This window comes from Panthera tigris, chromosome D2, assembly GCF_018350195.1.
Source record: "Panthera tigris isolate Pti1 chromosome D2, P.tigris_Pti1_mat1.1, whole genome shotgun sequence".
NCBI lineage: Eukaryota > Metazoa > Chordata > Mammalia > Carnivora > Felidae > Panthera > Panthera tigris.
In genome coordinates this window covers 13929975-13945710 of record NC_056670.1, presented here as the reverse complement: position 1 = coordinate 13945710, position 15736 = coordinate 13929975, and the positions used below count along the sequence as shown (strand labels likewise).

Below are 15736 nucleotides of genomic sequence, written 5' to 3'. Positions count from 1 at the left end.
CCTGAGACAGCTCCGTAAAATCCGGCTTGGAGTCGGGTAGAGCCGGCTGTGAAATTCCACCCCCATCATTCAGCCGCCGCGTTATCGTGCAGGCAGGTCACCCGCCTCCCTGAACTCCAGGGCCCTGCTAGGCAACAGGGGCACACGCATGGCCTGCCTTGCACGATGGGTGTGAAAGTTAAGTGCAACCACAAGGTACAAGAATTTAAAATTCTCAGCAGTGGCTGCTCCCTCACAGACATGCTGAAGTTCTTCCTGACAAGCCCACCTGCTCTGTCGTGCCCCCCACTTCTCCCCAACACTCCCCTCATCCTCGGGGCCCTTCTGTGCCAAGACAAAAAAAACATTCTCAGTTAACCTAGTCAAACATTTCTAGTGTTTCTTTTTAAATGCATTTTAGTGTTTAACTATAATACGTACGGTATTTTAAAAATCAGATAACATGAAGAGGCCTATGATGAAAATCAGCAGCCCCCACACATCTGCTAAGATTCCTCCCCAGAAAGGACACTTTTAGCCATTTCCTCTTACATTTATCCAAACAATTTACTTGGACATACTTCTGTACTTATAGTTACTTAAGTGTTTATCTCTCACAGATAGAAGGCTTCATAAGTTGTATTAAAAAGGAGTTTGCTATGTTTTTAAAACTCTCTGAAACATTTAAAAGACTTCAGGAGGGAAGACGGGGTGTCTGGTGGCTCAGTGGGTTAAGCATCCAACTTCGGCTCAGGTCATGATCTCGCGGTCCGTGGGTTTGAGCCCCATTATCGGGCTCTGTGTTGACAGCTCAGAGCCTGGAACCTGCTTCAGATTCTGTGTCTCCCTCTCTCTCTGCCCCTCCCCTGCTTGCATTCTCTCTCTCACTCACTCAAAAATAAATAAACATTAAAAAAAAAAAAAAAAAAAAGACCTTAGGAGGGAAGAACAGTAAACTCTGAGATCAGAGGAAAACTTTTTGCATTCAAAAATGCTTTTTAAAATTGTGTGAGATATACCTAACTTTCCAATAATGACCTATTTTCTTAACAGGAATCCTAAGCAAAGATGATCAGAGAAATCAGATTCCATTCACTCTTCCTCAGGGAAGAGAAAAGTAACTGGACAAAGACTGTTGTAATAGATGAAGATCTTGGCCTTGCCTTAGCTGGTTTATATGATCACAGAATTCATGAAATTAAGGGGGGAAAATCAGCCATGGGAAATGACTATCTCATCCAAAACAACAGCACTCCAAAGTAACTTAGCTGTGGGAAACGAGAAGTGAGCGGACCTATATTTTCTAATCAAATGGCACACCAGACATTAAACAGTTACGATGTTATTTACATTAGGTAAGAAAAAAAGAAGAAAAAACATTAAGTAGTGCCATGTAAACTAGTTTCCAATTTATTTCTACGATGCCTAATTGCCTTAGGATTCTTTCCACTAAACAAAAACAGAAACAAAAACAAAATAACAAAACAAATGAATAACTTCAATTTTAAGAACTGAAGAATAAATTTTAAGATTACTTTCTCAGTATTAAAACAGCACATGACAGTTTTTACTATTTTTTGTTCCGTATCAAAATATCATGCTTAAAGGTACCGATGGAATATAAATTATACCTGATCAAACCTGGGGAAAATCACCAGTAGCGCCTGCCATATTCGGTTCTTCACTCTGTGCTGTTGAGAATTCACATAGTATCGGGTTCTGGACTTGGACACCAACTCATCCTGGGGTGGGGAGAGGACAAGGATCACATTACCCACGGAATTTGTGATCAGTGAGAACAAAACCAATGACAACTTCAAATTTAAAAGGTGTCAACAGTGCAGAGGCGCTCATGACCCCTCCCCAAAGGCAGAAAGGAAGGTAAGTAAAGACGCTTTCTTATGAACACTTGATTTCCCTTCAACACCATGAATTTAGTTGCTTTTGTTAATTTATCTGCTTTTCAAGTTAGAAAAGGGATCATAAAACTGCAGTTGGCACAAAAAGTATTTGGAAATATCTGTCTGTGCCTTTGTGGCCACTTTAATGTGGAGATACGGGGTCACGGGGGTGAGGAGAGATGGAGACAGTTGACACGTTTTACGATGCACCAATATACGCGCTTCTCAGCTGCTGCCTCGGTGTCCTGTGGAAGTTTGCGGTAATGGTATCTGCAATTTGATGTGAACACCATCAAGGGAGGGCAGTGCGGTCCACGCCTTCAGCAGACACCAGAGAGTGGCAGCAGGGGGACTCTTCCATTTCTTGCTTGTGATGGTCCGTGCTGTCTAAATTCAGCCAACTGCCAGGCTGACTTTTGTTCTACAACTACTAGTGCTTAGCTGCTGAGTTATGATTGCAATAAAGAGCGTGCTAACATTTTCATGGGGCGCCTGGGTGGCTCGGTCGGTTAAGCGTCCGACTTCAGCTCAGGTCATAATCTCACAGTTTGTGGGTTCGAGCCCCGTGTAGGGCTCTGTGCTGACGGCTCAGAGCCCCCTCTCTCTGCCCCTTTCCTGCTCACACTCTGTCTCTCTCAAGAATAAACATTAAAAAATTTTTTAAAAAAGTGTGATAACATTTTCAAATGTCCTAGCAATGAAAAAGTAGGTCATCTGCTATCTCCAAACCCAGTCATCGAATGTAGACAATCCTCATCTACTTGATAAATTCTGTGATCTTTCTTCACTGATCCCATCCTATGCATGTCAATATGTATACAATTTCATGACAATAGCTAAGTTAACGTAGAGTTTAATGCCTCCTGAGGATGGTTAAGATCTCACAGCCTCCTCTCTTGCCATGATTTCTTTGGGGACGTTTTCTTCTGAAAGAGGTGATTCAGGTTTCACGTCCTACTCAGCCCGGATGCAGCTAAGAATGGAACCATCACTAGGGCGATCACACAGCACGCTGGAGCATCACTGGCCCAGTACACTTGCCACCGGGGCCTCACTGGAGTCACCGTCCTCACTTGGAAGTGCTAACATTCCCTCTTCGGCTCAAAATTTCCTGTCCTTTCACTTGTTCCACTCAATGAACTCTTTTATTCGGAAACATTTTTCTTTTCTCTGCCAGTCCGTCAATCTCTCTAGTTTCTTGCGCCTCCTGACCCACCCTGGGCCCAAGAACAATCTCTACGCTATCTTCAAGAGCACATTCAATTTCTTTCACTACACCCTCAAACCCATTTGCAAATTCCCTACTTTTGAAACAACCCAGTGGTCTTATGTAATCTGATCCTACTTTCAAGTTGCCAGGCACTGCTGAAGAAAAGAAAAATCATCTGCTCCAACCGACTTCATCGAAAGCATGTATTCTGGGCCCTGACCGCCACTAGACCGGTGGTCTCCAAGTCTACAGAGTTTCAGGATCACCTTGAGGGCTCCTTCGAACAGACTGCTGGCCCACCCCCAGAGCTTCTGATTCAGCAGAAGGTGGATGGAGCCCTGGAATCTGCATTTCTAACATGTTCCCTGGTGATTAAAGCTGCCAGTCCAGAGAACACACTTTCAGAATGATTCCACTCATAAATGGAATCGAAAAAAACCAAACCAAAACAAACAAACAAACAGCAGAATGAGAACTCCAAATACAGAGAACTGATGGCTCCCAGAGGGAATGGGGGTGGGGGGCTTGGTGAAACGGGTGAAGGGGAGAGGGAAATACAGGCTTCCAGTTATGGCATAAGTTGTGGAATAAGAAGCAGACCATAAGAATAGCCAATGACATGGTAAGAGTGATGGAGCAGGACAGGTCACAGCTACACTTGTGGTGAACACAGCATAACGTAGAAACCTATCCAATCACTAAGTTGTACACCTGACGCTAATCTAACATCGTGCCAACTACACCCAATTAAGAAAGAATTACTGTGTTCGACCATCATTTTGCTTTTCTCAAGTCTTGTCCCATTCCTATTTCCACAAAAACAAGTTAAAATCTTTCCTACTTTCCCCAAAGCCTTGAACCCGGTCCGGTTTTTTTACTCTGACCATGTGATCTTTCCCACTTCAACAATCCTCCTTCAACCTTCCTCACTCAACTTTCTGTCTCCAGCCTTCATCTTCTCGTATGCGAGGAAGAAAGGTCTTTGGGTTTCCTTCCGAGATTCATCAAATCAGTTTTTTAAAAGTACAATTCTTGCGTTTTGTGCGGGTCCGCTACCCCTTCACTCTACTGCAAACCGGCCCTACCCAGTGGGCTTCCGAAATCTCAGAAATGCCTCCCAGCTTCTCTCCTCGGCGCCCGACCTGCTCTCAGCTACGGTGGATGCCACTGGTAACAGCCCCTAGACACAGCTTGTGGTGGAAAAGAAGAGGCTCTGAGTTTGAACTCGTGCTCTGAGATTAAAGGTTATAATCATGGACAAATTCATAGAGGTTTCTATGCCAAATTTTCTACAGATGAGGTTTTTCTTTTTTCTTTTTTTAATGTTTATTTTTGAGAGAGAGAGAGACAAAGCATGAGGGGGAGGGGTACCGAGAGAGGGGGACAGAGGACCTGAAGCGGGCTCTGAGCTGACAGCAATGAGCAAGATGCAGGGCTTAAACTCACAAACCATGAGATCATGACCTGAGCTGAAGTCAACGTTTAACCAACTGACCCACCCAGACGCCCCCTGTAGACAAGAGTTTTAAATGAGATCAGTCAAGAACACTAGCAACACCAGGCCAACACCATCTAATTCTGCTTCTATTCTCCTTTCTCAGACCTCTTTTTCATGATCTTTCTCTGGTTCTTTTTCCTATCAACATACTTCAAATGTCAGTGTTTTCTAAATTCCCATTTTTAGCCTCCTCCTAGACGTTCTTGTCTTCAAAGTTTCAGCTATCACCAGGTAGGATGGCTTCCATCTCTTTCCTAAATATCATACTCCTGTCTGTTACTGGGTAATTTCACATGGAGGCCCCAACGCAACTCAAATGTCATATACCCAACACTAAGTTACATTCTCAGATTTTCTCGTTCACCTGACCGAAATTGGGATAAGGGACTGAAACACATCAATATGTTTAAGTTAAAAAAAAATAATAATAAAAAACAAAACAAAACAAAAAACATCACTGATCACCATTAGAAGAAACTAGAATACACTAGGAAGCTAATTTAATTCATTATTTTGAAAACTGGTAAGTAACAGGAAAAAAGCAAGCGTTTATCCTGCCTTTCCTATAGGAAACATACCTCAGGGTATCTAAATACTTCATATTTGGGTACACAGGAACTTCAGCCAGTAAATGAAAAAGGAATAAAATAATTAGAGTATCACCATTTTGGGGCGTCTGGGTGGCTCAGCCGGTTAAGCGGCCGACTTCGGCTCAGGTCATGATCTCCTGGTCCGTGAGTTCAAGCCCCGCTTCGGGCTCTGTGCTGACAGCTCAGAGCCTGGAGCCTGTTTCAGATTCTGTGTCTCCCTCTCTCTGACCCTCCCCCGTTCATGAGCTGTCTCTCCCTGTCTCAAAAATAAATAAACGTTAAAAAAAAAAAAATTTAGAGTATCACCATTTTGAAAGAATTAATGGAATGAGACAATTCATCAATGACTAACATCCCAAAAGAAGAGACAGCCAAATACTCTAAGCTTCCTGATGGATGTACACTCTGCTCCACCTCTACCCCCAAAAGGAAAATCAAACCTAAATCTGATCAAGGCTCTAGATCTCAATACCATCTTGTATGAAGCGATCAGAAAAACATCGTAAATGGCACCACAGAAATTCAAACAGCAAAATCCAGTTTGTGGAAGTCTCTACAATGAAAACAATCCGCTTTCTGCCAAAAATACATTCAAGTTTAAAAAGAATGAGGAGGGGTATCTGTGGATGAAAGGACATTAGAGACATCTCAACCAACCGAAGGAACGGACCTTATTTGAGGTCATGTTTCAACCAAACTGACAAAAATGTAAAGCAATCAGGTAGATTTAAACACTGACTGGATTATTTGATAATACTAAGGAATTATGAATTCAGGTGTGAAAATGGTATTGTGGGTGTGGCTAAAAAAAGAATTCTCATCTTTTTGAGATACATACTGAAATATTTAGAAATGAAACTCACGTCTGGGATTGGCTTCAAAATGATGTGTGCTGGGGGGAATGTCAGACCGGACAAGACTGTCCATCGCTGATAACTGGGCCAGGAACTGATCACTTTGGAAGCTACTTTGACAAAATCTTTGCAAGTTCCCAGTAAAAGGTAAGCAGAGAGCTACCCACACAGGCCTCAGTAAAGCCTAAAGAACTAGAAGAAGAAAGAGTGGGCTGCAAAGGCCAGGCGCTCAGTAGCCGCTTGCCCACGGGGTGGCCAGGCCGCCGCGAGCCTGGAGCCAGGCAGCGGGGGCCCGACGCACTCACGGCGTCTCTTTCCAAAGCAGGTCTTCCGTGGCGCCAGGCGGCCCTTGAAGATCTGCCCAGGCGGCCACCACGTCCTCTTGCTCCGGTTCACTCTATCCGTCCATGCACTCGAAACTATGTGCGTGTCCACACACGTGCGTGTCACCTACGATGACACGTTAGACTTAGACACACAGTTGTCTAAGCAGTGACACGGCGGTGTGGAATTCCACCCTCTGTGGCTCCGGCACTTTAACCACGACCGTGTATTAATTCTAACCGAGATCTTCGCTACAACTTCAACCTCCACCTCGGTTTTCAAACGCCAACCGTGTTTCTGCGTCTTCCCTCTAGAAACGACCCTGCCTCCTGGCTCAGAACACAAGCGCGTCAGGCGTTCCCTCCTTTCACACAGACTCAGCGCCGCCCCCCTGCTCTGTTCCCCAGCTCGGAGGACGCGGTGTCCCTCCGGACTACAGCTACCCAGCCCACCCCGGTCTGAGTACGATCCTTTTCCACTGTCTCTAGGATTATTCTTTCATTTTTTATTTTCAAATTACCTTTTTCATGTATTATTTGCTCTGCTCAGTTTTCTTCACCTTCGAAAAACAACTCCTGGGCCTGAGCAAGTGTCTAACATAACTTTTTTGTCTTTACTTTTCCAGCTCTTAAATAAAGCTAATCCTTCTGTTGGACATTAGGGCCAACAGACTATTCAAGGATTTTTTTAAAAATATAGTTCGTGTGCCATAAAAATCACCATTTTAAAGTGTCCAATTCAGTGGGTTTGTGTGTATTCACAAAGCTGTGCAACCATCACCACTGTTTATTCCAGAACATTCTCATCACTCTGAAGAGAAGTCCTGTGCCCATTAGCATTCGCTTCCCGATCTCTCACCCTGACACTGCAGCCACTCATCTATTCTGTCCCTACAGTTTTCCCCATCCTGGACACTTCATATAAATGGAATCGCACGGTATGTGGCCCTTTATGAGGGGCTTCTTTTCACCTAGGACAACGACTTCAAGGTCCACCAACGTGAACCTTCTAAGAGCCAGCCTGGTGGATGCGAAGTGGCTACTCGAGGACTTCACCTGTGTGACCACCCTGGCCTCTCCACTACTATCATCCGCCCGCCCCCCACCCCGATCATTTCCTTCAACATACAAACAACCCCTGACCCACGCCCTCCTCCAGACACCATCCCGTTACCCCCTCTCATCAGAGCGAACTCAAGAGTGCCTCTGCTCATCTCCACTGGCTCCACAACCATTTTCTTCTCAGCCCTTCCATCGAGGCTTCTTATTCTCACCATCCCAGTCAAAGGTCTTTGGAGAGGCGGCCAATGACGGCCTTCTTGCCGAATCCCACGGACGACGGGCATCCTCGTGTCCCTCCACGCCTCCAGCCAGCACTTCCCTCGTGTGGCCTGGGGACCCCAGCCTCTCCCGGAGTCCTCCAGCCTCACTGACAATGCGCCCAGAGTTCCGTCCAATGTCACCTATCAGAGAGACCCTCTCTGACCCTCCAAATAGCTGTCCCTTGTCCTTATTCTGCTTTTCTTTGAAACACTCTTATATCTCATATCACGTATCAGTGTTCACTATGATACATCTGTGTGTTCTATCTGACGGAGTATCCTGCAACTCTAAAGTCTACTCATCCTTCAGGAAACCAGTAAAACACTATTTCCTCAGAGACATGCCCACCGATTCCAACAGTGCAAAGAAGGGAATTTTTACATTAAAAAAGCCCCACTTCCTAGATTGTACCTGACGCTGATCTGCTATGTGCGGAACATAAATGCATGATGAACACTGTTATTTCAGTACAAGTGGCTTAAGTGGGTGCTATGGCCATCAGTTATAACCCAGCTTGGCCCAGAGGTGACAAAGCAGACCGGGACTCCATCTATCTCAGCCTCAAATTCAGAAGAGAGCATTAGATTTAACTTTACTCCTTTTATCTTCTTCCTAGATTTATAAATGATTTGGCAAACAACAAAAAAATCAGTTCTTCAAATCACGCCACTTCCTAAATTTTTTACCTTTTTATTCCATTTCTTATATAAAGCAATGTATGGATATATGACTCTAAACATAACCGTTTTTGACTGGTACTAGGAAATACACTGAGCAAAGTGTAGACAGTACAGGGAAAATCTTCTTCTCTAAAACCAAACAATTGGACAATCGCTAATGTTTAACTAAAAACGTGTTTTTTTCTTGATAAAAAATATTCAGAATACTACCGTGTTGACATAGTTAGCTATCAAGAACAAAGATTTAAAGTATAAAATAAGGCATATTTACTTTATCTAATAGCTTGATTGCAAGATCTTCCACAAACAACTTATGAGACATATTTGAGCCATCTAATAAACACAGGAATTTGACAGCACAAATTCTCACATAATGGTCTTCTCTCTTAGTACTAAAAAAACGTAAAATGACAAACTATGTTAATACATTTTCAAAACAGAAAAATAGGTCACGTATTCGTTTCAAAATATCAAAACCTTCCAAAGATTTCTAAAATTAAGGAGCTCCGTACTTGATGACAATGCTTTTTTGTAGTTTAGGATAATGCAAGATGACAAATGGATATATCAAAAAGAGAGCCTGTACTGAAGGTCCGAATGAGCACAAATTCACCCAGACTTCTGGTAAAACAGTGCACACACCACCCATCCTGGGTCAGTCAGATCTCTGTGGACAGAACAGATCACAGCTCATGAAATGGTTCCTTAAAGACGACCACGGACACCTGTTTGCTGGGGGCCATGAACGCACATCAAACACCCGATCACTTGTCTTTACTGTGCACACAGTGTATGCACGTTCTCCGAGTGCTGGGCAGACTTGGGAGCAGTGCACGCTCTGAGCAACCTGTATGTTCAGTATCCACATGTGGGAAGATCAGTTAAGTGACATTGTCAATACATGTTTCCAAAGCTCATTAGAGCTGTTATAACGTCGGCAAATGTCACTTTAACAACAAAACATTCGTCTAGTAGAGACCAAAGTATTTGAAACCATCAAATAAAAAATTTCACTTTTATTGCTACTTTCAACCAGCCAAGAAAACAAAAAATCAGTTAATCAATTAACAATGAAAAATGTATTAAGTATAAGAGTGGCAAGTGATTTAAAAAACAGCTATAACTTTTGGAATAATTAACACTGTGATACCTATATGCAATTATCATTTGTGCATTTTTTATGAACATCTAAACACACATTTTTGAAAATTACGTGAAAAAAAATTTTTTAAAAGGCTACTTGACAAGCTCTAAAAAAATTAATTCAGAGGTTAGATAAGAATGGTCTTACCCTAGAAATCAAAACTTTAGGGCCTATTCCAGAAGTAATTTTATTTTTATGTGTAGTATGTTGACTTGTTAAATGGTAAGTTGTGACCAAAACTAAGAGAATACTATGTGTATGTTGATGACCACCCCTCCACCTAAAAAAGAAAAGGGATTGGGGTTTTGTGATCCCCGTAGTCACTTTCTTATTTATACTGGATTTTGCAGTAAAATGTGTTTTTCTCCAAGAAAATTCTCATTTATTCCCGTCAAGAATGTGATATTGGGGCACGTGGGTGGTTCAGTCACTTAAGCATCCGACTTCGGCTCAGGTCATGATCTCATGGTTCGTGGGTTCAAGCCCCGCGTCGGGCTCTGTGCTGGCAACTCAGAGCCTGGAGCCTGCTTCAGATTCTGTGTCTCCTTCTGTTTGTCCCACCCCCACTCATGCTCTGTCTCTCTCAAAAATAAACATTAAAAAAAAAAATTAAAAAAAAAAAGAATGTGATAACATTGTAAAAAGATGTCTTCCAATGTCATTTGCTATAATTTCTTCTCACTTTTTCTTCATCTTCAAAACATTTTTTGAGCTTATCAAATTTTAGTAAAAAGTTTTACATCTAGAGAAAATATATTAGCTAGGGAATGTAATTTCTAACATGCTTTTGAAGGCTCTTTCACTATCTTATAGATATCACTGGAAAACACTTATTAAATGTAACAAACACAAGATGTCTCTCATCTGATGTTAAATTTTGAATATTCCATTTATATCAAGATATGGAAAATCCACCATACTTACTTTTCTATAACAGTGTTGGCTGCACAATCATGGCCAAGATTTTCTATGTAGGTCTGCACATCCTGAATAAGTCTTCCCATAAAAAATATTTGACAAAGAACAGGTTTTAGACAGGAAAATATTAAAACCCCAAATTTAAAGTTAACTAATACTTTATATCTGTCTAATTGAAAGCCTCAAAGTAGGGGCACCTGGGTGGCTCCGTCAGTTGAGCGTCTGACTCTTGATTTTAGCTCAGGTCATGACCTCACGGTTGATGAGTTCGAGCCCCACATCAGGCTCCATGTTGACAGTGTGGAGCCTGCTTGAGATATTCTCTCTCTCTCTCTCTCTCTCTCTCTCTCTCTCTGCCCCTCCCCCTCTCTCACTCTCTGAAAATAAACTTAAAAAATAAATAAAATAAAAATTTGAAATCCTCAAGATAAAGACATAATCCTACTCAAGTAGGTACTTAATAGAAATGAAGACAGGTTGAAAATGGTGTCTTTTACCTTTGATCACGCCTAAACACAGTTCCAAATATACAGGCCTCAAGGACAAGTTCGCTGTAATTTTTAGCAGTTGATAAAGACACTTGGGACACATTTGAAGCAGAAACTATCCAAGATTTGCAGCAATAACTTATCAGTGTATTGAAGACTCCAGTTTTTATAGCAGACATTTCAATTATCTTGTACATAATCTGGAATGAAACACAATGGTCATTTTATTCTTTGACCCATTTAGGTTAAAAAAAAAAGTGTTGCTAAAACAACTTGTTTGATGGCTTCCAATGACAGTTTCAACCTAACCACAGAGGATAAAAAGTTAAAAATTCTTTATCGTTAAAAGTTTTGCAAGATGATTGATAATCACAGAATGCTTATTTTTCATTCCTCGGTAATAAAACTAAATGCAATTTCACATAGTGATATTCTCCCCAGACTCTCCAAAAGAAAAAACTGCCCAAAGTAATAGAATGGAAGGGAGAAAAATCTCTCACCCTTTATATTTTCAGTTTCCTTTGCATTTTGTCACCGCCTCCCTCCCTTCTCTGAGGCAGCAAAGACCCTGGTCTCTAGGTGTGTGCTGTGGGACAGGCAAGGACAGAGAGGCAGTGTAGCGACAGCAGCGTCATAAAAGGACTTCATTTTCCATTTCCCCCCTGGATAACAAGGTCTACACGAGTTCCTAGACATGACGTCCTTCCACCACGATACGTCCCCTACCATGTATCAGTGGTTGGAAACGCCAATGCCTTCAGGAACCAGGAAGACCTTTTGATTACGGTTATATTCAGAGACTTGTTCCTTTATACAAGAAAAGCAACAGCATAAATGTGGTGACAGAGTGCACCTGCCGTCTGCCATTGGTCTCCAGGATGGTCAAGGACTGGTTGTGGAGAAATGCAAGGGGCGTGCCCTATCTGGACGGGCAGCTCCTAGGAGTGGCCAGGTCATCCAATTCTCCAGCATTCCAAGAGAAGGGAAACAGACTTTCATGCAAATTGCCTAATTCTTAAAAGTTGGCAACTAATTAAAAAAACTTTTTAAGCATTATATGAATCAAAGTAAGTTTCTGTGGCACGTGTGGTTCACAGGCTACCCTTTTGCACATCTCTTCCATTTAACAGGTTCTGTTCTTACTCATGACACTGAAGAAGGTTCAAAAATACATACTGACTGAATGAATACATAACAGCAAATCTAATACGTAATTACAAACAGAACTCTCTTCTTCCTCACGTGCTACAGGTCACACAAATTAAAAAAACAAAAAGTTACCTCCTTTTAACCTAAAGTAGTCAAATTCATAGAAACAAAGTAGAACGGTGGTTGCCGGGGGAGGGAGAGAAGGGGAGCTGTTTAATGAGTACAGAGTTCCAGTTCAAGTTCAAAAAGTTCTGGAGACCTGTTCCAACATGACCATACTTTACTGAACTCGAAAAATGTAAGAAGGTACATTTTACATTATGCATTTTTACTCCAATGTAAAAAAAGTTACCTCTTTTATTTTGAAGTATGCCTGGCCCTTGATTTTTGCAGCAGTGGTAAGAACTTTGGTATCAAAAACAAATTGAACAAAAGCTTTTAAATTAGACCAGAATATCAGCTGAGTGTTGCTTAAAGCAGATATAATTTTCCAAGCCATGTCAAAGGACTCCACACAGAGTGATTCAGAGGAGGTCAAAAGCTGGTAGGAAAAAAAAAAAGAAAGAAAGAAAAAAAAGAAATACGTAATTATCTCTTAATTTCAGAAACTGATCTCTGTTCTGTAGTTATTCTTCACTTCAGGTCTCACTTTCTCTCACCTTGGGAACCAAAATTTTCATGCAGTGGAACACGGGCAGGACCTGATCCGAAGGCAGGACCGTGAGGGCTTCGAGAGCGGCCTGCAGGGTCCTTACTGGCATTTGGACGGCAGGTAGGATGGGTTCCAGAACTTCACCCTCTGAGGTTGGTATCAGGGTGTGATATTTCTTCAGCAAGAAAGAGAGGCAGACCCACTGATCATGGATATATTGTGCAACTATTTTCCCCCATCCTTGGGAAGACGAGGATTCTTCGCAAAGACTGAAACAAAAGATCAAGTCACTGCCCCAGGCCTCCGCCAGTCTGTGTCGGCTTCTCCTGCATGTAGTGAACTATCCTCACGGGGGGGGGGGGGGGGGGGGGGGGGGGGGGGGGGGGGGGGGGGGGGGAGAAATTCAACAGTCATTATTAAATAGCCCGTCTACCGAAAAGCAAGGGAACCACATAAACCTCAGTTTTCTAACTCTGAAGGTGGGTGTTTTCATTCACTTTAAGGGGATTCACCGAGAACCGCGTGCAGTCGGGTCAGTGGGTTTCCGGTAACACAGACGAGTAACGCGAGAACACGGGCTCAGCCTGAACGCAGCCTCATCTCCGAATCCCCATCCCCGATAAATAAGGTTGGGCCATCGCTCATTATCTCAATGACTAAAAACAAAACTGAAACTGTAAACGGGAGCAGAAAGACGCCCTTCGTGTAGCAGCTGTCCTCCAGGGTGCACACACCTACCTGCTCTCCTCCTCTGCGTGGGGCTTCTGCAGCGTGTGATTGAGCGGGAGAGCGGAGAGGAACCTCTCCGTGGGCCCAGCCTCCAGAGAGCCGAGCTGCACTTCCGGCGTCCGGTCGGTGGCCTCACACACCGTGGCCAAGGCAGCCATGCTAATGACCCTCTGGACCTGCGTGCCCAGCGTGGGCTCCTGAGGGGGAAACGGAACAATCTTATTTCACGTAGGCCGGTCCCACCCAGGCAGGACCCGAGAGCCCAGCCTACGGACGCCTCACACCCTCCCGTCCCCCTCCCTGCGACCGCCCATCAGTGAGAACAAGGGGGAACCCGACACCGCCCGTCAGGTTCGTTCGCTTCGCCACTTCCGTACGGATGGGCGGTGAACAAATGTAAGGGGGCAATAAAAATTCAGCAGTTCCGACTAAGAAGACAACTGGATCGCTTCGATTTGGGGGGTGGGTCCCTGGAAGCAGTCCCGTGACGGATGAGCCGCACACAGAGCCCGTGAGTATACGTGAAGCAGCACTTCTCCTTCTTTTTCCTACCCACGTACGCATTCGGACACATTTCTACGGGGGAGTCTCGCTTTCACTGTCTGGCTGGAGTGTGTGAAGGGAAACAAGGCTCCAGGCGTACATGCAAATAATTCCTCCGCTCAGCTGTTAGCTGTCTCGGGAGAGGGGACACAGCACAGCGACCAGGAGCTACTCATGAACCACCGGGAAGAGGTCTGAATCCCGGCTCTGAACTCAATACCGGCCTGCCTGTGGACACGGCACACCTTAGCTTTCTCACCTGTAAAATGGGGACAATAATAGAATCCACCCTTCAGTGTTACTGTGACGGTTAAACAGATGGGAGGATTTCACAGGTAGCGCTTGATGCTCTACGGGCAGGAGCGCAAAGGAAGGAAACCAACACGGCCTGGCGTCGCACTGAGACGGGAAACCCATTACCACCACCACAGAAGCCAGGAGTGCAGGCCAGAACCCAACACACGGAAAACAGCTGCATCGAGAGTCTGAAAGAGGGCTCCCCAATACTACCAGCCCGAGAGGACCTCTCTGCTACTCATTCCGTTCCTCCCCCCCCCAACCCCCCGTAAAATAAATCCACTATCTCTACGGATAAATTGTGCGTAGCGACACTGTCACCACAAGAAGTAAAATTCAGTGTTACTTTTAGTCAGTATGGTCCCTGTTAACCTTAACATAGTTCAGTGAATTACTAAAACAAGCCACCTTTTAAGAATCACTGTGATAGGGTTCATGATTTTGGTCTACATTCAAAGCTCACAAAGTCCTCTGACGGCACGAATGCATTAATACATACTGGACAGGATGCTGAAGTACTAATCAGGCTTCCTTATCATTTTCTTTCGGGACAGTTCTTAAAAACAACTTTAAAAACTACATTATTAAAGCAATCATGTACATTCTCTGTTTTAATTAGCAGCCTGGACTTTCCGTGTGCCAGACGCTGTTCAAAAGTCTTAGCATGTATGAGCTCACTTTAACTCTCATGATCAACTCTGTAACCCTCATTTTGCAGTGGTGGTAAAGGAGGCACAGAGACGTTAAGTAACTTCCTCAAGGTCACACAGCTAGCAAGGTTAAACACAGGATCCACATCTAGGAAGTCTAACCCCAAAGCCTGTGCTCATAACCACTACGCCTTTTTATGCCATGTTGGTTCTTTTTTTTTTTTTTATGAAATTTATTGTCAAATTGGTTTCCATACAACACTCAGTGCTCATCCCAACAGGTGCCCTCAAACCCATCACCCACCCACCCCTCCCTCCCACCTCCCATAAACCCTGTTTGTTCTCAGTTTTTAGGAGTCTCTTATGTTTTGGCTCCCTCCCTCTCTAACCATTTTTTTTTCTTCCCTCCCCCATGGTCTTCTGTTAAGTTTCTCAGGATCCACATAGGAATGAAAACATATGGAATCTGTCCTCTGTATGACTTATTTCACTTAGCATCACACTCTCCAGTTCCATCCACGTTGCTACAAAAGGCCATATTTCATTCTTTCTCATTGCCACGTAGTACTCCATTGTGTATATAAACCACAATTTCTGTATCCATTCATCCGTTGATGGACATTTAGGCTCTTTCCATCATTTGGCTATTGTTGAAAATGCTGCTATAAACATTGGGGTACAAGTGCCCCTATGCATCAGCACTCGTGTATCCCTTGGGTAAATTCCTAGCAGTGCTATTGCTGGGTCATAGGGTAGGTCTATTCTTAATTTTTTGAGGAACCTCCACACTGTTTTCCAGAGCAGCTGC

General features: G+C 43.6%; 1 protein-coding gene across 2 annotated transcripts in view; it reads right to left on the bottom strand.

Moving 5' to 3' along the window:
- Positions 1 to 15736, bottom strand: part of TARBP1 (TAR (HIV-1) RNA binding protein 1) — an 89952-nt gene that overhangs the window by 28704 nt on the left and 45512 nt on the right. For both annotated transcript variants that reach the window (XM_042960071.1, XM_042960072.1), the window contains exons 15-21: positions 13448 to 13635; positions 12717 to 12978; positions 12410 to 12598; positions 10918 to 11108; positions 10427 to 10498; positions 8630 to 8750; positions 1611 to 1721 (exon numbers count right to left, since the gene is read on the bottom strand). In XM_042960071.1, the coding sequence (XP_042816005.1) occupies positions 1611 to 1721; positions 8630 to 8750; positions 10427 to 10498; positions 10918 to 11108; positions 12410 to 12598; positions 12717 to 12978; positions 13448 to 13635 (1134 nt within the window). The remainder of the gene's footprint in view (positions 1 to 1610; positions 1722 to 8629; positions 8751 to 10426; positions 10499 to 10917; positions 11109 to 12409; positions 12599 to 12716; positions 12979 to 13447; positions 13636 to 15736) is intronic.